This window comes from Protopterus annectens, chromosome 3.part0 (assembly GCF_019279795.1).
Source record: "Protopterus annectens isolate FY-2018-M chromosome 3.part0, PAN1.0, whole genome shotgun sequence".
NCBI lineage: Eukaryota > Metazoa > Chordata > Ceratodontiformes > Protopteridae > Protopterus > Protopterus annectens.
In genome coordinates this window covers 1,813,393,781-1,813,417,535 of record NC_056731.1, presented here as the reverse complement: position 1 = coordinate 1,813,417,535, position 23,755 = coordinate 1,813,393,781, and the positions used below count along the sequence as shown (strand labels likewise).

General features: G+C 38.3%; 2 protein-coding genes across 9 annotated transcripts in view; one reads left to right on the top strand and one right to left on the bottom strand.

Annotated features, from left to right (window-relative positions):
• The window catches only part of JMJD4 (jumonji domain containing 4), a 381,468-nt gene extending 360,919 nt beyond the window's left edge, over window positions 1-20,549 (bottom strand). For 2 of the 6 annotated variants that reach the window (XM_044065864.1, XM_044065869.1), the window contains exon 1: window positions 20,290-20,439. In XM_044065864.1, the coding sequence (XP_043921799.1) occupies window positions 20,290-20,292 (3 nt within the window). In that variant the 5' untranslated portion in view covers window positions 20,293-20,439. Of the gene's footprint in view, window positions 1-6,922; window positions 7,163-20,289; window positions 20,440-20,468; window positions 20,488-20,530 lie in introns of those variants that run through there. The other 4 variants (XM_044065866.1, XM_044065868.1, XM_044065870.1 and 1 more) reach the window with 4 other exon arrangements.
• SNAP47 (synaptosome associated protein 47) overlaps window positions 7,261-23,755 on the top strand; it is a 601,169-nt gene continuing 584,674 nt past the window's right edge. Inside the window, exon 1 of one of the 3 annotated variants that reach the window (XM_044065857.1) lies at window positions 7,261-7,490. The gene's annotated coding sequence lies outside the window, so the exon portion shown is untranslated. Of the gene's footprint in view, window positions 7,563-7,603; window positions 8,451-23,755 lie in introns of those variants that run through there. The other 2 variants (XM_044065858.1, XM_044065860.1) reach the window with 2 other exon arrangements.

The window sequence follows — 23,755 nt, the reverse complement described above, 5'->3', positions numbered from 1 at the left end:
TGCAAAGGAGAAGCCAGGCATGATGCCCAATAGCAATGCCTGTGCCCGCCGCTCGTGAGGTGGCCTCGACCACATTCCAGATCAACTTCATCGAGGCATTAACAAGGGAAGTGAGAGTGGAAAGCTTTGGAGACACCAGCTTAATGCTCTCTGCAGGCAACAACTCTGAAAGGAAAGAGGAACTTTCTGACAAAAGTCCCTTTGCAGCGGTGTGAAATGTGCCATATAATTAGTAGTCCTCAGTCCAAAGGTAGCTGAGGCATAGACGCACTTCCTAAAATGGTGAATCACCAGCGACTCTCTATTAGGGGGATGGACCGTAGAGTTCTGTTCCACAGCTCTTTCTTAGTGGCTACGGCAACCACAACAGCATCTACAGGGACACCCTTTTTCCAAAAAGGTTTGTCTTTCGGTGGACTTAAGATACTTGTCCGCTCTCTTGGGGACCGGTTCTACTGTGTCCGGCTCCCTCCATGCCCTGCCCTGCCCTAAATTAAAAAAAAAAAAGTAAAAAATGAAAATCGGGAGACATTTTCCTTTTGGGAGAGCCAAGACAGACAAAATAAAAGGATGATCAGGTACTTACCTGATTATCCTTTTATTTTTGTCTGTGCTGTCTCCCTCGTCTGCCCTCTCTTGGTTTCTTTTTTATTAAAAAAAAAAATGAAGAGAAATACTAACAGGAAAAAGTCCAGGCGACCAGATCTTTTCCAGTTGGTATAGTCTCCGATTTATAATGGGAACGCTGGTTGGGCTGGCCAATCAGGGTGCACCTTTTTTAATATTTCACCACAAATTACATCCTGTACTTATAACGCAAGCACAGGATTTCAAAAATCTATAACGAAGCAAGAAGAAGAAATAGAACTGAACCAACGGTTGAACAAAAAATGGTTTGGGCTAGGATTGAAAAAAAGATCAAGATTATAGCGACAATCCTATCACTAAAACTTTACAAGTCAACAAAACTATTTAAGCATATTATTACTAGCAATATTATTCAGAATGTTTAACAGCCTGGACCTTTCATTATCTGTGACACACCCCTGTTGGATTATGGGTATTTAAATCATCCTATCACATTAACTTCCAGCTGCTTTTCTTGGGAGAAGTTGATCTATCGCATAATGCTCCCACTGCTTGGGATTTTTCCCAAGTTCTTGGGAATTTGGGAGTTGACTTGGGATTTGGGGATTTTGCCATGCAATCTTGGGATTTTTTTTACTGTCGTGATCCGTGAAGGAAAAAATATTCTGAGTGAAATTTTGACATGTAAGTACGTAAATCTAGAACGGTCAAACAAATGGTATAATGTTATTAGTTATTATTAACTTTTTGACACTGACCACATTTCTGCAGTTACTGTTCATATTTCTCTTTACTTACTTATATAGATTAGATAGCTTTTCTTATGGGAGACGTCCTTGCAGACTGTTTCCGGTTTCGTGCTGAGTGCTGACAGACTGACAGTTTGTGTATTGTGTGTTGTTGATTGATTTGCGTGCAATACGGAATTAATCATCGTTAATCGTTTGCGGTTTAAGTTTTGATTGTCAATTTTTAATGGCATTGGCATCATTTGATTCAGATAATGATGAACAGGGGAGTAGTACGACGCCACTGCATAAGAAATCATGAGTGTGGTATAGACAACCATTTAATGATGAATGGCTTCAGATCGAAGAATTTAAACATTGGCTTAAGCCAGATCCAGGCGATAAATATGGGGCAAGGTGTACGGTTTGTTCCACATCTTTAGCCAATGTTAATCGATCTGCACTTACAAAGCATGCAGAGTCTGCCAAGCACGTTAAAAACAACGATATAAAACGAGGCACGTTTACTATCAACCACTTTCTTCAGAAACAGACTACACCGTCCATCGACTGTATGGTTGCTAAAGCGGAAACTGTTTTAACGGCATTCGTGGCAGAGCATAATGTTCCCTTTTCACATATGGATCACTTAGTCAAGTGCATGAAAACTGCATTTCCGGACAGTCAGATTGCTCAGAAGCTTACATTGAAACCCACAAAGCTTTCATATGTGCTACAGGATGGTTTAGCATATTCGCAATGCTGTAATGTAGTCAACAGATGCAAGTCCCAGAAATTTTCTGTGCTACTTGACGAAAGCACTGACATTTCAGTGTCGTAGATTCTTGCAGTTGTAGTGCGATTTTTTGACGCAAGGCGTTGCACAGTTGTTGACACACTTTTTGATTTGATAGAAGTCGAGGATGGTACAGCAGCTGTACTGTACAGCTCTTTCAAAGGACTGATGATTTCTAATCAGATACCACTTGAGAACATAATTGGTTTTGCCAGTGACAACTGCGCTACCATGATGGGCCAAAATAATGATTTTCAGGTTCTGTTGAAGGCGGATGTACCCCACGTTGTTGTGGTTGGCTGCATTTGTCATTTGACTACACTTTGTGCAAATCACGCCAGTCAAAGCCCGTCATCCTGGCTGGAATCTTTTGTGAAGGATGTCTGTTTTTATTTTTCACGTAGCAGCAAGCGTAGTCACGCGTTAGATTTGATCCAGGACGTTGTTGCTGTGAAGAAGCACCGTGTGTTAAAATGATGTCAGACGCGATGGTTGTCGTGTGGCCAAGTTGTTGAGAGGATCACTGAACAGTGGGAGGCGCTAGAGCTCTTCTTTCAGTCAGAGTCACAAACTGATAAAGTGGATTTTGCAGGGAGTATTTACAAGACCATGCGAACTGCTGGCACCAAGCACATGCTGCTATTCCTCGGCTATGTACTGAAGAAATTAAATGTCATGAATCTAGAGTTTCAATCGCAACAGTTCAGATTACACAAAGTGTTTGCTACTATCTGCGACGAGTATCGTTGTTTGCTGGGAATGTTTGTTCGCAGTGACATCATAACGTCACGTGAGTTTTCAGCTATTGATCCTCGTGCTACGGCTGTTCATAAGGCGATTGCTGATGTCGAACTCGGTGGTAGATGCGAGTCGATGCTGGTGAAACAGCCTCTACGTGACAAGGAGATGATGTTTAGAAAGGACGCATTATCATTTTTGATTGAGCTGTGCACTGAGATACGTAAACGTTTCCCATTTTCCTTAAGTTCAATGTTTCCTCAGCTGAAGCTGTTGGATCCAGTCGAAGCACTGGGAACCCGACTTGCTACAGATCCCAATTATTTCAGACCATCTATCGTACAGCTAGCAGCACATTTTCCTAATATTGTGCCGGAATGTGAGCTGGATACTATTCAGGAACAGTGGCGAACACTTCATTATGCCAAAGATTCACTCAGTCATCTGACTAATTGTGATCCGCCTCACTTCTGGAAAGAACTCGGCAGTGTAAAGGATGGCAACGATGGGCGCAGATTCGGAATACTGTTTGACTTCATGTGTACGTTGCTGGCTTTGCCCCATTCCACTGCGGGCGTCGAGAGAATTTTTTCTCAAGTTAATCTCATTAAAACTAAACAGTCTAACACCATGAAATGTCGGACAGTGGCGGACAGAATTCTGGTGAAGCAGGCCATTGTGTAGCAGGGTGCCGAGTGTCATTCGTGTGCACCTCCGACAACACTTGTTGAAGACGTACGTGAAGGAAGGTGTCACGCTCGATATGTTGCACGTCACAAACAGTTGCAGCAATCCAGCACTATTAACAGTGTCACTGGACTTTCGGATTCGGCCAGTAACTCTGACTAAGTCACATCATCACATGACGCCAACTCTCTGCATGTAGCCAAGCTTTTGGAATAAAATGCCTCTTTAACACTGTGCCTCACTAAAAATCACTACAATTCAAATCCCATCTACAACTACACCTGAAAGAATTTTGGATTTGTTACTGTTCTTTTAACAACTGGTTGGTAGCATATCATAATTACTTACCAAATTAGTAATTTTATTTTACATAAACACAATACAAACAAGACACACTTTTTATTATATTACACTACAATTGCTGTTATTCACTACTACTCCATTTGCTACCATAAACACTCATTTCATCCATAGAAACTTAGTCTTTTATATCCCCTTCTGTCGGTTTGATAACTTTTTTCCTTCACTGACATAGGTAACTTTATTATTTTTTTTATTTTTGTATATTACATGCAACATATTTATTTTAATTTTGTGTGTTTGTATATGTTATTTCATTATCTGTTTAAATGATTTTATGTTGTTGCTGTTGGAGATGTGCTCCCCTGGCCTCAGCTGAACAGTTTTCAGAATATAATCTCCCTTAACTACCACCACAGTATACATTTTCACTACTTAAAAAAGAAGAAAAAAAATCTTCTGAAATTGAAATGACTGACTTTAGCAGGAAAAAAAAAACATTTAGACAGCCAGACATTCTGGATAAAAGCAATTCAACATAGCATATATAATAATCTGTGATAAATATGCCAGAGATTTTATGTTTAACTTCTAACACATTAAAATGTAAACAACTTATTTGTTAAAAATATGTCATCATGGATTACAATGAGTATGTCTGGCAGTCTGGCAATATCAATAAATGCCAATTTAACTAGGTATCCGGGCATTTGCTGTTTGGGTACATGGGTTCTAAGGGTGTTAAAAGTGTATACTAGTTTCTAAATTAAATTGTACCAGCTGATTTGTACACCAGTAGACTGATCTTCCTCATCTAGGAACTCTTCCTTCTCATACTGTTTTGCTAAACATAACCGTTATCTTTCTGTAATGTGAAAAAATTATGCATCTGTGTTGTTCTTGATTTACTATGGTGTGTGCGAACGACATTCTGTCGGCAGCACTGCTGCCGAAAATCAGAATGTTGTGCACAAAACATTAATGGATGGGATAGTCGAATACACTTATGCGAATGCTGTAGTGCATTCACATAAGTGTATTCGACTATCTGCATGGAGATCGCGGTACAGTGGGGATTGGAAATTCATCCACATCCCCACTGCAGTGCGATCTCGGAGTTAGAATATATTAGTAGGGGGTGTGTGGAGGGCACAGCCCCCGTGTAAAAATGTGATTTGTCATATAGGAGTCTGATTTACATCAGCTCCTATACAGCTATTACGTGATGGTTTTGGCCACAATGTCGAGTCGAATGTGTTGATCATTTGGGTCAACATTGTGGCAGGTCGGAATGTGTGTTTTCAGGTTTACTATTCGTTGTTTCGAATGGCAAATGTTTTGCCATTCAAACAATAGTAAACCATTGTTCTCACTACAACCATGTCCTAATAAGCCTGTGGGATCACAAGAATCCCTTTGGTTTATGGTATGTATAATTAGGCCTACTGTCCAAAACAAAGACCTCATTGCTAAAACTTCATTGCATTTAGTTCAGACTAGAGCACTCTGAGCTTGGCAGCATGAAACCCCAGTGGTAATGCTTTTAACTACAAAGAGTCTCTTTAAGTCCTTCTGTAACACCATCATGCCTTCCTTGCTGCCTCCTGTAGTCTTACATTTAATGTTATACATTCTTGTGCTATATATTGAATAGCAGTGGCAGCAAAATGAGTCCTGTGATAGGTCATTATTCCTTAGAAGTAATACATTTGATGGGGTCTGTGATGAATGGAGATACTGCCAGCACAGCTATCTAGAATTTTGTAAATAATTATATTTCATTTGTTAATATCAACATGATTTATATAGAAATGTGACAAAGGAGGTACTAACAGCATAGCTAGCTGGAATTGTGTAAATAATTACATGGTATTTGGGAATATCAACATGATTCATACAAGATGCTTGTGTTACAAATGTATTAAAACTGTATGTCATGTAAATCAAAGTGCTGGTACAGAAGTGTGTGTTGAAAAGGTTTTTGCAAAGTGCTTGAAATGTACCCACAGTGTACCCTACTGGAAAAAAACAGAAATGTACAAGTAGGATAGTTTTCTCTATATTTGTGAATATACTATATACGTAAATTTGTTCTCATTTTCACCGTTTTCTTGTATTTTCAGTAGCTTGGGAATTTTTGTTCAATCTTGGGATTTTTCGTTAACAAGATCTTGGGATTTTTCAAAATTCAGAGTGGGACCCGATTCACATTCTTACTAAAAATGCAGCAACTGGGAGAGGCGAGAATTTGTTAGAGGAACGTTATTATTACTATCCTGGCAAAATAATGTTTGCATAGGGTAGAATGCGTTTTATTAAGCGAACAGCTGTGCTACAATATAAATCCATACTTAAATCAAACATATTCTACACGAGAATGGTAGGGTTAAACGAGTAAACTGTGCTGGCTATGATTGCATACAACTGACGACATCGTTAATACTGAAAATTACAAAAATACCAAGACTATCCTGGATGAGAAAGTAAATGATGACAGAATAATTTAATAATTTCAACCCATGTGTAAACACAGCTCTCACCTAATCAGGGACACAAAATATTATTGCTATTAACTTGAGACATAGAACAAGAGAATGTGAATTAATAAGTCTTCAACTATTGCCATTATTTATTAAGTGTAATTCACTACATCTTAGCCAAACGTCACCAATTTCAGGAGGGATTAAGAGGAACAGGGCTAAAATTTCAGTACAAAAAAAAAATCACGGACAGTTGAGAGGTATGGTCAAGTGTGAAAATGTGAAAGTGAATTCATAAAGGAACTCTGCAGGCATATACAGCAGCGTTTGGTTGACAGTTATGTTTTCTCACCTGTGGGCTCCACACCAATAATAACAGGAGGCAAAAAGCTGGACAGTTGAGAAGTATGGTGGGAGGATCTTAGTAACTAGCTAAATATTCTGGGGGGCGGAACTAATCAAATAAAGCTACAGAAAAGTAATGCCAGTAGTATCTGCCAGAGATATTACGTGAACAGCCCCCCTCCCCACACTATCAGTTAAATACATACATAATAGTACACAGAGAATCCTGAATTAAATATTATCTAATACTTAATATTCACCTTTATAATTCTTGGAACGTATACCCAAGGAAGTGGCGACTTCAGACTTCAACATTACTCAGGATTCATAAAACGCTCCTTTTTCTAAAGGCAACTGTCAAGTTTTCCCAGGGTCCACGTCATTCTCTGTGATATGTCTACATGCAGACTTTACCAACGATTGTACTATTTAGGATTCAAACGCTGTGTCAGTCCTATATAACCACATTTTACGATTCAAAAGTTGCAGCAAGCAGAAAAAGAAGTGGGAGGGACACAAAATGTGTTAGCGGAAGTGATTAGACTGTACACATGTGCCGTCCCACAAATCTGACCGCCGCACTGTAAGAGGCTGCAGTTTGTAAACAGTATCGATCACACTCCAATATATTTTTATAGTCACAGCAGTTCGTAAGCCTTCAAAATCTGACTGTAAGGTTGCTGTGTTAGTGTCTCTGCTTTATTAATTTAAAGAAGCATAGTTTTCGTTGCAGTTTGTAAATGGTGCGCTGCTGGTCTTTTGAACTATCTTTACAGTTAAGACTGGACCTGGTTTAAATTGAGGGGGGACCTGTGCTTACACGTCCAGGTAACTTAGCTGTTATATGTAGACCTTATTTCTTGGCAGTCCTGGATTAAAAAGGGTTTGGTCGCGAAATAGGTATGCAATTTCTTTCTAACGTTGTTGGGTGGGGAGTGCTACAGCAGCTAGTGTAGTATAATGATTTAATTGTAATAGTAAATAATAATAAAGAACATGTAACGTCTGTGGTACAATAAATTGCAGAATTTGCTTAGTTGTGATATTAGGCTGTTTTGGCTTAATTAGTAGAATCCCACTAGAATCGAGAAAATGAAACCTAAAGGCAGTATTTACAGCTTTCCTTTAAAACAAAGGCAGTGAGTGAGATAATATTTATTTGGGGCTGAATACAAACCGCGTGCCAGAAAAGTAAGTGTAGCTGGGGGCATATTTCTCAACTACGGAGAACCAAATGTTATAGCGCTGAACTTCATAATCGTAGTGGAGATATTATTTTTTTTTTATTTTGTTCAGAGTAAAAAGAATTCGGCGGTCATAGCCCACATAGGTATAGATCAGGAATATGTGAATGGGCCTTCTTTGGTATTAAGTGTACTATAGGTTTTTCACAATGTCAACCCAATGTATATTCAAAAGAAGTATTTGGGAATTAAAAAGAACATTTCTGCACCAAAGCAAGCCTTTAAAAAGTAAGAAAATAGCTTTCACACTCGCGTGAGCTTTTTACGAAGGGGTGGGTGCAGAGGTTAAGGGGCACTATCCCATTTATGCACTATGCTGACTGTTACATTATGTGACTTGCATATTAACTTGTATAACAAAAATAAAATAAAGTACCATCTGTTTTGGGATTTATGTTTGGAATAGGAGTGAAGTGAAAGGAGGTGGGTGTAACAGGAGAGGTAGCATGCTAAAAAGTTGTAGCATCAGCAAATAACTGAACTCTTTTTAGGCCATTCTCGGTGGTTGTGTTCTTCTCTCTGGGGAAAGTAGTCCTAAATCAAGGTAGGTTCATATGTATTGGTTCTCTTATTTAGAAAGTTGATTTGACTAAAATTAATTATTTGCCCTGATACTGAAACATGGTACAGTTTTTTTTATCTTTGAGTAGAGTAATATGAGATCCAAAATAAACATATTTCAAATGTAGCCCATTTGTTAGCATAGTTTTTTTTCCAACAGAATGAACTATAATTGTTTGTAACCACAGTAATTTAGAGTTGTGCTTACATAAAATGTAAAGTATTAATTTAATACATGACAGTAGGGACTACTATACATGCTAAATCCATTTAAATGAATAGGAGTATGATGAGTTTGTTTGAGAGAGTAGTAATCAAATTTAATCTTGAGGAAACTGGCAAAGGAACCAAGGTATTGGGAGCAAATAACTAGAGAGGGAAAGGTAAAAGAATGGGAAGATGCCAGGAACCGATTTGGACGGCAGACTAGAGATTGCCTTTCATATCAAGGATTGATATCAGAGTATAGGCAAAGAGAAAGAAATAGGGGGATCCTAAGTGAAATACCAGCACTGGTAGAGGTTTAGTAGACTCTAGAACAGAAGTTGTCATTAAGAAAGGAATAATTACTAGAGTATATAAAATATTGCATGATAACGATAACTATAAGAATCAATTAAGCAATTCGCAAAGAAACAATGGGGCGATATATGTATGTCTCCTAAATATGCAACAAAATCTAGACTGTTTAGTATCTTTGCCTGGAAATGTTTACACAGGTATTTTTATACCCCAAGCAGGCGTCAAAGAGTCTTTCCTCAGGTAGACAGTAAATGTTGGAGGTGTGATGGGGAAGAAAGAGGCAACTGGGAAAATATTTTCTGGGAGTGTATTGAGTTGGCAGTGTTTACAAATTCCATACAGATTGCTCTGTTGGAGATCCTGGGTGAGCAAATTGAAATAACTAGGGAAATGATTTTTTTGAGATATGATACAGAATTGGAAATGCCTTGACATAGGCCTTACAGAGTCTAATTATGATGGCTGCCAAAAAGGCAATTTCTAGAAAATGGAAATTAAAGTCTAAACCAACTTTACTAGAAGTAGTGAAGATAGTAACAGAGATACAACAACTGGAACTGGGATCTTTAGAAAAGGGTATGAGCAAATTACATAGGAAAAAATGGGAAATGTGGGATCAGTACATGCAAAGGAGGAATAAGGTTTAAAAGAAGGCAGGATTTGAATGAGCTATGTAATGGCTGACTGACGATGACTGGGTATGTTAAAAGTGATGTATAATGTTTGCAGCTACAGTTGTGTTGGCACAGTTTGGACTGTATAATGTTTGCAACTGAGATTGTGCCACTATGGTTTATTTTCATTTATATAAATATAACCTTGCTTATGTCATACATGATAATTTAGTAAAGTTGTTTCTTGTTTAAAAAAAAAAAGTAAAATTTAATCAGACTTTAAGCCAGGGATCTTGCACTCAAGCAGCTCAAGACCTGTTTGAGGTTGAGTCCACTCACTTGATCAAAATAATGGCAATTCAGGAAAAAATAAAAGCTAACCAAGAATTCTAATGAAAAGTATAATAAAGTAAAATTATGGTAAAAATGTACATGTTGAACACGCACACAAATTTAACTAGAAGTTAGTTGTAGGTAATGAAGAAGCGTCTTATTTGAAGAGAATGGTGATGAGGTCGTAGAGCGAGGAAGTTAAAAGCATAAGTTTGGTGGTGGTTATCTTCAATGTTGTTAAACAAGCAAACATTTTGTTCATAGGTGGGTACTAGGCTATCTGCCCAAGGCATTTATTGCCTAGCCAGAATGTGTTAGCTTTTGCTGTCCCCTTAGATTAGTTCCCTGTGTCTCTGTCCAGCAGAGCCACTGAAGTGATCCCAGAGGTAAACTTTCTGTTTCCCATCCACTCGTCAAGGTTTCTTTTGAAAGAGTGTTAGGGAGGAGCTCTGCCTAATGTAAATTGGGATCTTGTTCCAAAGCATGGGAAGTCTCTGGGACAGGAATCTATCCCTCCAGCATGTACTATTTATTGTTGTGGTAAGGTTTAGATCACTAGAGTTTGTGGCTCGAGGGGATAAGGTTTTCTTTAGGTGGAGCATGTCCATCAATTCTGGGTTGGACATGGCCTTGTATGTCAGGCAGAGATCACCTCCGAGTAGGCGGTATGCAACTGAGTACAACTGGAGTTTCTTCAATCGAGCTGCATAGGCGTTTCTGAGGCAAAGACAAGGTTGACGGTGAAAATCAGGAACAACTGAGAGCTGTGACTGAGCTGGAAGTACAACGAGCAAAATGTTGGCAATTGTAGCAGTGGTGGAATCATGCATATTGTAAATTTTAATACTTTATGAAAAACGTTTAACTATATTTTTGTGTTTAAATTATGAAGAGAAATAGTGTGGTATCCTTCAAGGCCCCTGAGCCAGTGGAAACCACAACCCAAGCTGCAGAAGCCCTTACAAATGCCTTCTATGAACACCTGCAGGACTGCATGGATCAGGCAATCCCAAATAAAACCAAGACTCTTTCCACAAAGGGCAAACGCCCAGTCTGGTGGACCCCAGCCATTAACAAACTTTACAATAAGAGGAGAAAGCTATTACATGACAGAACAAAATCCATAAAAGGGAAGTCACCCCTGATCATTATTAGTAAAAAAATACGAGCACTCATAAAATCAACTAAGGCCAATTGTGAGAGAAAAATTGCCATGGATTCAAAGGACAATCATAAGGCCTTTTTCAGCTATGTTAGGAACCTGGGTGGAAACTCCCAGATATGCTCAGAATTAGTCCAAAATGATACAAAAATCACTGAACTCACAGACATTGCCAACATACTGGCAGACAAGTTCAGTGCAAACTTCACCCCCCTCACCCCCCCTAAAGGAGAGATAACTATCCCAGCAGAGTGTAGCCTCCCAGACATCTCAAATGCGCAGGTGAAAGCTGCTCTCTCTAAAGCTAAAAACACAGCATCAATGGGACCGGATGGTGTCCCCGGCTGTGTGCTACACGAGCTAAATGAGGAATTAAACCCGCACATAAGGCAGCTGTTTAATCTCAGCCTTACCACAGGATACGTGCCCAAGGAGTGGCGTACGGCAACTGTGGTCCCACTCCACAAAGGCGGTGCCTCTACGGACCCTGGTAATTACCGCCCCATAAGCTTAACAAGTCTAGTCTGCAAAGCTATGGAGAGGATCATAATGGGGCTCATAAACAAAGATATAGGGGACTTGCAGACATTGGACCCGACCCAGTTTGGCTTCGTCAAGGGCAGATCATGCCTTTTGAACTTGGTCGACTTCTTCGAAACAGTCACCAAGGCCATTGATGAGGGAAAGGCAGTCCATACAGCCTACCTTGACCTTGCAAAGGCCTTGACACAATACCCCACTCGGGTATTGTAGAAAAACTTACCAGCTTAAATGTAAACCCATATGTCACAAGATGGGTTGCAAACTGGCTTAAGGACAGAACCCACAGGGTTAGAGTTGCTGGCGCTATGTCAGACTCCAAGCCGGTCACAAGTGGTGTCCCACAGGGCTCGGTCCTTGGCCCCTATTGTTCGGCATCTACTTCTCAGAAGTACAGGCCAAAATGGGAGGACTTTGGCTGACAAAGTTTGCAGGCGACTGCAAACTGGGCGCCATAGTGGAAAGTGCATCGGACACGGATATCCTTCAGAAGGGACTCACGGAAACAGATAGCTGGTGCCAGAGCCATGGCCTGAAGTTAAACGCCAAAAAATGTATAGTCATACCCTTCGGGAAAAACAAGGTAACCCCAAGCTACCATATAGGTGGCAATCCACTAAGCACAGAAGAGGTTATCAGGGACCTGGGGACCAAGGTTGACAGTGGCCTTTCTTTTGACACTCACGTTGCTAAAGTGGTTAGAAAGACCTTCTACATTGCCCACCTGATCATGAAGGGATTCACATCCAGATCTAGTGAGGTCATTGTTCCCCTGTACTCTTCACTTATCAGACCAATGATCGAGTACAATGCCCCATTCGGGATGTATCTCACCCGACATCTGCAGCAATTGGAGAGACCCCAAAAGTTCCTCACCAAAAGGATAAAGGGACTCCAAAATCTGTCATATGCTGCCAGATTGAAGAAACTCCAGCTCTATTCAGTTGCATACCGTCTGCTCAGAGGTGACATGTGCCTGACATACAAGGCCATGTCCAACCCGGAATTAATGGACATGCTCCACCTCAAAAAATCCAAATCCACCAAAACCACTAGAGCAAGCGACTTAAACCTTAGCACGGATATAAATAGGACGTGCTGGAGGCATAGATTTATCACTCAGAGACTCCCTATGCTGTGGAATAAAATCCCGATCCATGTGAGGCAGAGCACCTCGCTGGCTCTGTTCAAGAGAAATCTTGACCTGTGGATGGGAGATCGTAGGTTTATCCCGGGAATCATCTCTGTGTCACTGCTGGACAGAGGCACAACAAACTAATGGGCACAGTATTTTTTCATATAAGGGGTGGCGTAAGCCACAAAAATTTGGGCTAGGCTTATAAATGCCTTAGGGCAGATAGTCTAGTATAAACCTATGAACCTATAATAACACTGTGGATGTATTACCTTAAAAGTGGATGTTTTTACATTCACTGCTGCTTTACTCTTAACATATGGGTTTCGGGTTTCGCTGCTGTGGAAGCCCAACATCCGGCCAGTCTACCAAAGACTCCTGTTGCTTTAAAGGTACACCGAACATCACCCAAACACTCCTTGCGTAGGGCAAAAAGTGACACCATCAAAGGAACCATAAAGCGTTAAATTTAAATAAACAAGTCCGTAAATGTTGGATATGATAAAAATTGCTAAGCGCTTTCACATTTAGCTTCATCAGACCAGTAAAAACATCATGCCCAATGTATTAACGTACTTGTATCACAATTCAAACCTTTGTGAACCACTAGGCATGCAGCAACAAATAAATCTAACATTGCATCAGTTCCTGTAACATGTATCAGTTGACCAAAACTGTATAAAATTAAACATAAGAACAAGAGAAATAAATAAAAATAATCAAAAATTATCAACTCCTTAAACTTCATCTTTTTTAAATTGGTTTCAAAGAGGCATTTTCATTTTAAGCTTTTAGCGCAACCTAATAATCCACCTAACCTCTGCCATTTCAGTAATATTCATTATATCTCTCTCATGTGCACTAGGTTTATTTGTATTGATAACTAGAAACTTAGACACATGCTGCTTGTTAGTGAGCGGGCATTATTAGCAGAATGTTTATGTGCTGCCTTATTTGATCTTTCAGCACTCTGTTGGTCTTACCACCTTAGAAGGAACGACACTGTAAGCAGCGTGCCAAATAAACTACATGTTAAAAAAGACTATAAAACCAGCTGGCACAGCTGCAGGATGAACCAGTTAATTAAAACGTATTTGGTTTCATCCAAAAAGAAATGGACTTCCTCAGAACAATGTAATGAAAAGAAGAAAGTGTGTGTGTGTGTGTGTGTGTGTGTGTGTGTGTGTGTGTGTGTGTGTGTGTGTGTGTGTGTGTGTGTGTGTGTGTATATATATATATATATATATATATATATATATATATATATATATATATATAATTTCTATATCCAAACCACCAACCAGAACATGACATTTCATCACACGATTAAAAACTATTAAATCTAATTAAAAATGTCATAAAATAAAAAAAAGTACATTTCAGAAACAGACATTTATCCTTCTCCTTTTGTTCCCTAGAAAACATTTAATAGTGACAATATTAATAAGATAATTTAATCCAGGAGTTTTGTCAGCCGCCAATCTTAGCTGCCATAAGGTTTCTCTTTTGTTCTATTTTATTTTTTGTAGTTCCTACCCCTTAAATCTTTAAAAACGGGCTCAGGAACGGAAAAAAGAAATTTCTTAAAAACTTTATAATATAAAGTTAAATATAAGGTTGTTTATTATGACAGGTTTGTTGACGACATGTTTGGTTGTAGAAGGGACTACAGAAGATTGTTTGAAGTTGGTTGAACAGATGAATGCTGATTCCTGGTTTTTGAAGTTTGTTATAGATGACAAGGGGACAAGAGTGAACGTTTTAGATGTTAATTTATGTTGGAATGAGGTAATTTATGATTTTGATAGTAAAGTGTACAGGAAAAGTACTTTTTTCCAGCAATTATCTGCACTAAGTAATCATCCAAGGTTCATGAAAAATAATATACCTAGAGGACAATTTATAAGAGCCTCAAGGATGAGCACGTGTGATACAGTTTTTGAAAATGAAATAAAGTTTATTACATCATTATTTTTAGAAAAGCGCTACAGTTTAGATTTGTTAGTAACCACTGCTAAAGAGATCTCTTTAAAAAGGACTAGTGCATTTACTCCTGTATTAAAATCTTCTTAGTTCATTTAAATATCTTATTTCATCATATGCAGGTAAGTGTAATGAGAAGAGCTTAGTCTGTAGATTACATATTACACTTGATAGTTTAGATATTAGGAAAATTAATACAGATAATTGGAGCATATTAGAAGTTAATTTGGAGCTATTTAATGTAGGTATTATCCCTTGTTTTGTATACAGAAACAACGTTAGTATTAAAACATTGTTACAGAAGCATTCTGCCATTGATACTTCTACCATAAATTTTTTCAGGGTCAGCTAAATGGATGTATACATGTACGAATTGTACTTTGTGCAGGTATATTTTGGAATGGCCTTTTACTAATTTGGATCATATTAGTCACACCTTACTAGTACCAGGAATTTTTAATTGTAATTGTATTGGGTTATATTTTGGAATGGCCTTTTACTAATTTGGATCATATTAGTCACACCTTACTAGTACCAGGAATTTTTAATTGTAATTGTATTGGGTTAGTATACATTTGTGTATGTTCAGGTTGTAATGCCTTCTATGTAGGGATGACGAGTAGAAAGTCAAAAGACAGGATAAGAGAGCATATATATGCTATTAGGAAAAAAAAGACCCAAAAAATCTTTATTTAAACACTCTATAGAATGTAAAGTTTAAGAAATTTCTTTTTTTCCTTTCTTGAACCCATTTTTGAAGATCTAATGTGTGGGAACTACAAAAATAAAATAGAACAAAGAGAAACCTTATGGCAGCTAAGGTTGGGGGCTGACAAAACTCCTGGATTAAATTATCTTATTAATATTAAATGCTTTCTCTGGAACAAAAAGAGAGAGATAAATGTTTAATAAGTTGATTATTGTTATACATTTTAGTAATGTTTTTGAAATGTGTTGTTTTTTGTTTGATGCATTTAATTAGATTTAATTGATTTTAATCGTGATGAAATTCATGTTCTGATTGGTGGTTTGGATATATATATTTAAGATTATTTCTTCATTTCATTACATTGTTCTGAGGAAGTCAGTTTGTTTTTGGACAAATGCACATACTTTTTAATTAATTGGTTTATCCTGCTGTTGTGCCAAGTGGTTTTATATTCTTTTTAGTTTATTTTTTTCCACTTTTTGATGTGTGTGTTTGTTTTTATTAAACTACATGTTATTTGAAGCAGTTTGCATCAACTTTAAAACCAAATTCATAACACCCAGTATCAGGATGTTTAAAAGAACCACTGCTGTCTATATAGCAACAATAACTGCATTTCAAACAGAGACGTGTAACATTATTTATATTATATGTCCGATATCAGTAGAATCCTTTGGATAACATAACATTCTTTTCAAATATTTCTTATTTTTGTATGTAAAACAAGGTGCTCCCCTTCCACTTCTTTTATTTGCTGATCAGATGTTAAAGTACCCCAGTGCTTCTTTATAACGTCTGTAATCTCTCTTATGTCACTGGTATACTATAGGGTAGCACTGTCCCTTTCTTACTGTAATAAAACCAGTATTTCTGGTCTTAGCAGATGTATTTTGTTTTGTAAAGTATGGTTGTGCCACATCGTTCCTCAGCATTGGTACCTCATCAAGTACATCATCAGTTTTTGTCTCTTTACACCTCCTCATCATCAACCTATCCTTAAGGTTGGATAATTCAGGTTTAAATCCTCCTTCAGAGGCATTGAGGTATTTTAACAGCTGATCCGAGAATAAAAGAAGTGAAACACCTTGTATTACATAAAAAACATAACATTTTTTTCAAACATTTCTTAGTTACCAGAAGGATTCTACTGATATTGGACATATAATGTAATTAGTTACACATCCCTGTTAGAAATGCAATTATTATTGCTGTATAGACAACAATAGTTCTTTTAAACATTCTAATACTGGGTATAAAAGGGTCTTTAAGGTTGATGCAAACTGCTTCATATAACATGCAGGGCCGGCCTTAGCCGAAATGGCGCCCTAGGCGAAGTAGTGCTCAGGTGCCCCTTAAGCTCCACCCACACCACACTCATGAAACACCCCTATTTGAGCCACGCCCACTGGGTCATTCCCCAATAAGGCCACTCCAGTCATTTCCTTAAATTATTTAAATGCATAAGAAAAAGATACCTTGTTATGTAGTTATACTGCAGCTACCATTGCATATGTATTTTCTACTTTAAATACAAGAGCCAGATCATGGTCAAATAGGGTTCTAGGAAGGGTACTAGACCACCACCCCAGAGTAGACCCTCCTGCAGCAACCCCTGTCCCCTCCTCAGCCATTCCACTGTTCCATTATTTGGTTATCTCACCAGTTACCATGCATATGTTCCATTATATGCTTCTACAATGATTACAGATATTGAAACAAAATAGCACAAACACAGATAGCCACTTGCTAAACAAACAATACAGTCTCACAATGAAAACAGACTTAGCATGAGCAGTAAACTTGTCTGCCCTTGAAACTCTCATTCATTGAAATGGCAAAACTCATATTCATTGAAACAGCATGAAAACCCACATTCATAGAAATGCATCTGGTTGCTGGAGAATTAAGTTTACCTTTGGGCTGTTTTCAAAACAGACTCCTTGCACATTTAAGGACATGCATACATGTATTTATTCTTTAATTCACTTTCCTGATTGTATTGAATTATATTCCTTGTATAATACAGCACCACTTGTTAGAATATGTTTTAAATTTGTAGTATAAACATTCTTTTAAGCAACGAGACAAAATTTATGAACCAGACACTACCCATTTCAAAAAATTTCAACAATAAAAGGCCACTGAAGACTTCTGTCATTACAATCCACCAATATTTTATTTTGTTTATTCAATAAATCACTTTGTTGTGTCAGCCATGGAGTGCTTCTATTGTTGTTTCTACGTGAATCTGTATTCTTCTTTGGAAGCACCTTATCCGAACCCACCTGCCTTTTTTTATCTAATCCACCAATATTACTGCACACGCACAATCTCTGCAGAAGTAAAATCCTCTGAATTCCACATTAAAGAAATCTGTAACTAATGAAGAGGTTACTATTGGCAAACAACTTTACATATCAATGTTATCTACAAATTCAGTGCTGGCTGCCCTTGAAAAAATTAATTGCCTATATTACAATAAAAATTTGTTAAGTTGGTAATATTGCAATAGGAAGTGACTAACAAGTTCACAATCACTAGGTATCTCATACAAAAGGCCATACTCAGGAGTACAGAACCCCTATCCCCCTTATAATGCATCAAATAAACCACAATAATATGGGCACTGCACATCAGCACTTCATCTACATGGTGTGGGAGTGGAATCCACAGGCTTCTGCACTAAAGGCAATTATGCTATTAACACTGCTTTCAGATTTTACAACACATTGTGCATTTTGATAAACAAAAAACAGCTAGTTGCACACTGAAAACATTTACACTTCTTACAGTGTGTTAAATGTGTAGTTTGGAACATGTTTCCAGTAAGTAATGAAACAAAATGTATGACCCAATAATGACAAACCTGCCCATTTCAGAACATTTTAACCATAAAAGGCCCCTCGAACAGTATCAGTCAATAAGCACAATCTCTGTAGAAGTAAACATCATCTGAATAATTCTACATTAGAGAGATTTGTAACTAATGAAGATGCTATTACTGACAAAGAACTTTACATTTCACTGTTCCATCTACAAATTTAGTGCTTGCTGCCCTTGAAGAATTAATTGCCTACGTTGCATTAAAGAAAAAATGGTAGAAACATACAAGTTCATAGTACTCGGCATCTTAAACAAAGGATGGCACCCTAAGGAATGCAAAACCCCTATACCCTCTTAAAATGCAACAAATAAATCAGCAACTAGGACATTACATACCATGCCTCCATACCGCTCAACCTCTTAGCACAAGAAATCTGAACGAAGCCTAAAATATCGGGGGGGGGGGTCAAAGGCCACCCAAACAGGGACAGATTATAAATATTGTTCTTAGACATAGAAAGTTGCTAGAATAACAGCATCTGTCTTAGCATTCATTTTCTGAAGGAAATGAGGGCTGAAACTCAAATGTTTGGCATTTACTTATTTCAATCCCCCGTGATTTGCCAGAAAACCATAACTTTTATGAGGATTAGGCCAAAAATATAAGGCAAAAATCTGGACAGTTGAGAGGTATGTATACCTCTCAACCTCTTAGTGTAAAAAATCTGGACAGAGCCTAAAATAATGTGGATACAATGGCCAAAAAAATAGGGATAGTTTTGCTTGCATTGCTATTTAGTGACGTCAGTACTCCCTGATTTGCCAGAAAACCTCAAATTATGAGAAACAGACAAGCTTCCCCCTTTCCTGGCACAACAGTAAACTCTTAGAGGACAATATGTATTTATGGAGGACTCTTCCTTCATAAAAATAAGACATTCATTTGCCAGTATCTGACCACTTTTCATGAGTGGTTTCTCTCTTCCTTCATAAAAATAAGACATTCATTTGCCAGTATCTGACCACTTTTCATGAGTGGTTTCTCATGCCTACCATATATAATGGTTCTTTATCAGATGACAGCGTTGATAAAAAAGAATGTGCCCCATTGATGGACATGTTTATGAGCAACTAAGAACTAAGTGACTTACTCGTTCTTAAACAAAAATAAACTGACAACAGAAATATAAAAAAGACTACAGTCTCAACTCAACTGAAGCTGATCAACATAAAACAGTCTCCAGGATACATACAGACACACATATATTACTACAACTTACTATATCAGATTACTTTTAACACGGCCTTCTGCAGCTCATGTCACACCAACTACGCTATTATTACATACACATACTGTTGCTTCAGACCAAGCCATGAATGACATGGATACACCTCTGCTAAGTGTCACAAATCACATTAGAAATACTGCATATTTAAAACTCCACATTGCAATACCAAAAGCAGTCCTACATGATGGTTAAGAGATTAGTGGCATAAACCATATTAATTGGAGATGTACTAAAGAATTTAGTACAGTAATTATAAACAAGAATAAACAAGTGATTCATTTTAGTAAAGAAGCAGCTTCATAGAAAAACTGTTTATATGATATAAATACAACTGACTGGCTGCTTACAGTGCTAAAAAATGAAGCCCTACAATGACAGTCTAAAGTTTCAAGTATTTAACAAAAGCAGTAGAGTTAAGGTTTAGTATTGAAATTCTAAGCATCCATTTTACAATCAGCTTCTGCTTTACAGCTAAATGCACTACTGTTACAGTAGCACAGGAGACTTAACTGTAAACTTACATCTGCATCATACTGAGAATTTTCAACAAAATTACCAAGAACAATTCCAGAAATAGTCAGGGGCATGCTGCATCTTTAATATATAGTACAATTAATCTGAGGCATCGTCAGATCAAATTCACATGTGAATTAATTTATCAAGTAAATGAAATCTGCGATTTTAAGTGTAGCATATGGTCTGTAAAACTCACCATTTTTGAAAAGGATTAAGAGGAAAAGAGCTAAAATTAGAGTAAAGATCAGGGACAGTTGAATGGTATACTGAGAAGCTTGCAAGTGGTTACAGCAGTTACACAGTGAATACTGAACAGCCTAAAATATGAAACTACAGAGAAAAACATCTACTCTGCACACTGTTTCTAATTCTTACCAACAGCTACTTTAACCTCTTTGCTAGTTTTATATTCCCAAACACATTTGTTTAACTTTCACCTGATGTAAACCCAAAAAATACGTGAAGAAAGCTCTATAATTGAAATACTACATAGACAAGTACTCAGTTTGAAAACACTTCCCTCATGAAGACACTCTTCTAGTGTACCCAGCGAATCTTACAGCACCATCTACAGGATTAAACTTGTTGAATCCTCCACTGCCTTTCTGTATTGTAACAGTCTACTGAAAAATTATCGGCTTTTGCTATCCCACTAAGAAAACCTTCCGATCTACTCTTTTGGAGCTGCTAATCATTTTTTTAGGCTGTATGTTTTATTCCAGTCATCAAACTTTATCTGTCATTTTCCCTTAACTACTGAAGTTCTGAACTAACATTCATGCCACAGAACAAATTCAGGCAAGCTACAGATGAAAAAAAGAACCGGTCCTGGACTGGATTAGAAGCCAGTTCAACACACACACACACACACACACACACACACACACACACACACACACACACACACACACACCTTCTCTTTCATACAGTAACTAACGACTACTTTGAATTCCACACACTCCAATTCTGCTCTTGTACATACTACTAGATTAAATTATGCACACACCTACCTTCTCTGTTCTGCCACAGCAGCACACACACACCTACTCTCTTGCACAGCAACAAAGACTCTCAAAGGAATGAACGGCTAGTTTAAATTCCATACACACACACCTACTCTCACACAGTAACACACACACTTTATATCTCATACAAACAGAACAACAAATTTAAATTCCATACACATACATACATACCCACACACATTCTCATACAGAAATAAACAGTTTAAATTACACATAAACGCACATACACTTACCGTCTTTATAACCCAAACGGCCACACGTGGAGACACCGACAACAACTCTTCTTTTGAACTGCAGCCTGGCTTAAATTCCGCACGGGACTGCAGATTGCTTTTGTATGATGTTTGCATGTGACGCACGCATGCAGGTTTCGCTTTAAAAGAGAAGATTCTTACACTGTAAACTAAACGGTTTTTTTTTTTTTTTTTTTTTTTTTTTTTAGCCTCCTGGCTAACCTACAGCTGTAAGTGGGAGGGTACTAGCCTCGCCTCCCTCACCCTCCAGTTTCAGCGCCAAGAAGAGCGCAAACTTAAACAAAAATAAGTAAATAAAAAAATATATATAAGTAAATAAATGCACAATGCGCCCTTTCCAAGGCTGGCCTGTACGGCGCCCTAGGCGGTCGCCTAGTTCGCCTATGCCTAAGGCCGGTCATGTATGTGGGGGAGATATAAGGAGTATTATTGAAATGTCCGAGGTTACATGGATTATTAGGTTGAGTACTTCCGAAATAGAAAATCAAAACCAAGAAAATCTAAAGGTATTACTGCTCAATGCTAAGAGTCTACAAAAAACTCCACTTCCTAGAAGCTTTACCATAGAGAATACTAATATCTGTGCGGTCACTGAGACATGGTTCAACGCCGCGGAGAGCACACCAGTAGTGCAAGGTTATAAAGCCTTCCACACATGTAGGCTAGCTACTTCATAGGCAGGGACTAAAGGTAGAGGTGTCTCTATTTACATAAAAAATAAATATACTTCAAGGCTGGTCAAACAGGACAATGCACTTGAATTGCTCCATGTTTAAACCACCATAGATAAAATCCAATACCACTTCCTTGTGAGCTATAGGTCCCCCTCTATGACTCAGGAAACCCATGCCATGTATTTAAACTTATTAAAACACTAACCATCCAACCCAATGCCATATTCATGGGTGACTGTAGTCACCCCACTATTAACTGGGAATCCTGTATGACATCAAATGCACAGGCACAGAGATTCCTGGATTTTATAAACACAAACTCCCTGGACCAGATAGTCAGTACAGCAACCAGGGGTACAACCATATTTGATCTGGTCCTCACTAATATGGGAGACTGCTGCACACCCCTACTGTAATTCCTTCTCTGGTAAGTTAAGACCACAAAGTGGTCTCCTTTTGAAGTAAAAAATAAAACCTGGACCCCCAGCTAAACCTGGAATATTCAGGAACTATTCTAAGGCTAACCTCCTGCTACTAAGTGAGAACCTAGCAAAATGTCAAGCCCCCATAAATCCTGTGAACACTTCTGCCTATGCAGAACTGTTCACAGAGACCCTGAACAAGCATGTTAATAGCTGCATAGAGGCAGATGTACCCATCAGAAAGAAGTACAGTACTAACTCAAAAAAACAAGCCACCCTGGTGGAATCACAAAATCAATTGACTATATAACAGTAGGAAGAAAATCATGGCAAGAATTAGGCGGTGCAGCACCCAGCAGGATAAAAGCGCTCTTATCAAACTAAACATATTACTCAGAGAGCAAATAAAGTCTACCAAAGCCAAATTTGAGGTAAGTTTGGCCTCCCAGGTCAAGGACAACCAAAACGCATTCTTTAGCTATGTCCGCAACCTCAAAGACACTACCCAAATGTGTGCAGAGCTCATTGTAAATGTAGCCACCTATATTCAGCCAGAAGATACAGCAAACCTCCTGGCTGGTAAATTCATCTCATCTCTCCCCCTCAACCTTCCCTCAGGAAGTATCATCAAATATAACTCCCCCTACTATCACTAGGGGACAGGTCCTTAATGCTCTCTCTAAGACCAAGAACACTGCATCAGTGGGCTCAGACAATATCCCAGGATGCCTTCTAAACAGCAAGAAACATGACCTATCAGGGCCTCTAGAATTAATATTTAACTGCAACCTCCGAACAGGCTTTGTGCCTCATGAATGGAGAAAGGCAACAGTCATCCCTCTGCACAAAGATGGGCCATCTACAGACCCATAAGCCTCACTAGTCTTGTATGTAAAGTCATGGAAAGAATCATCATGGAGATGATCAATAGAGATATAGTAAACCTCCAGACACTCGACCTGAACCAGTTTGGTTTTGTCAAGGGCAGATCATGTCTTCTCAACCTGGTAGACTTCTTTGGGAAGATTACCAAAGCAATGGATGAAGGCAAAATTGTTCACACTGCCTACCTTGACTTGGCCAAGGCATTTGATACAATACCCCACTTTGGCATTGCTGACAGACACAAGAGATTAGGTACAGACCCGGTGGATAGGTAACTGGCTCACAGACAGGACCCAGGAAGTTTAGAATTGGGGAGTCCACCTCTGCAAAGAGGCCATTCACAAGTGGAGTCCCTCAGGAGTCAGTTCTTGGACCACTCCCTTTTGGCATTTACTTATCAGA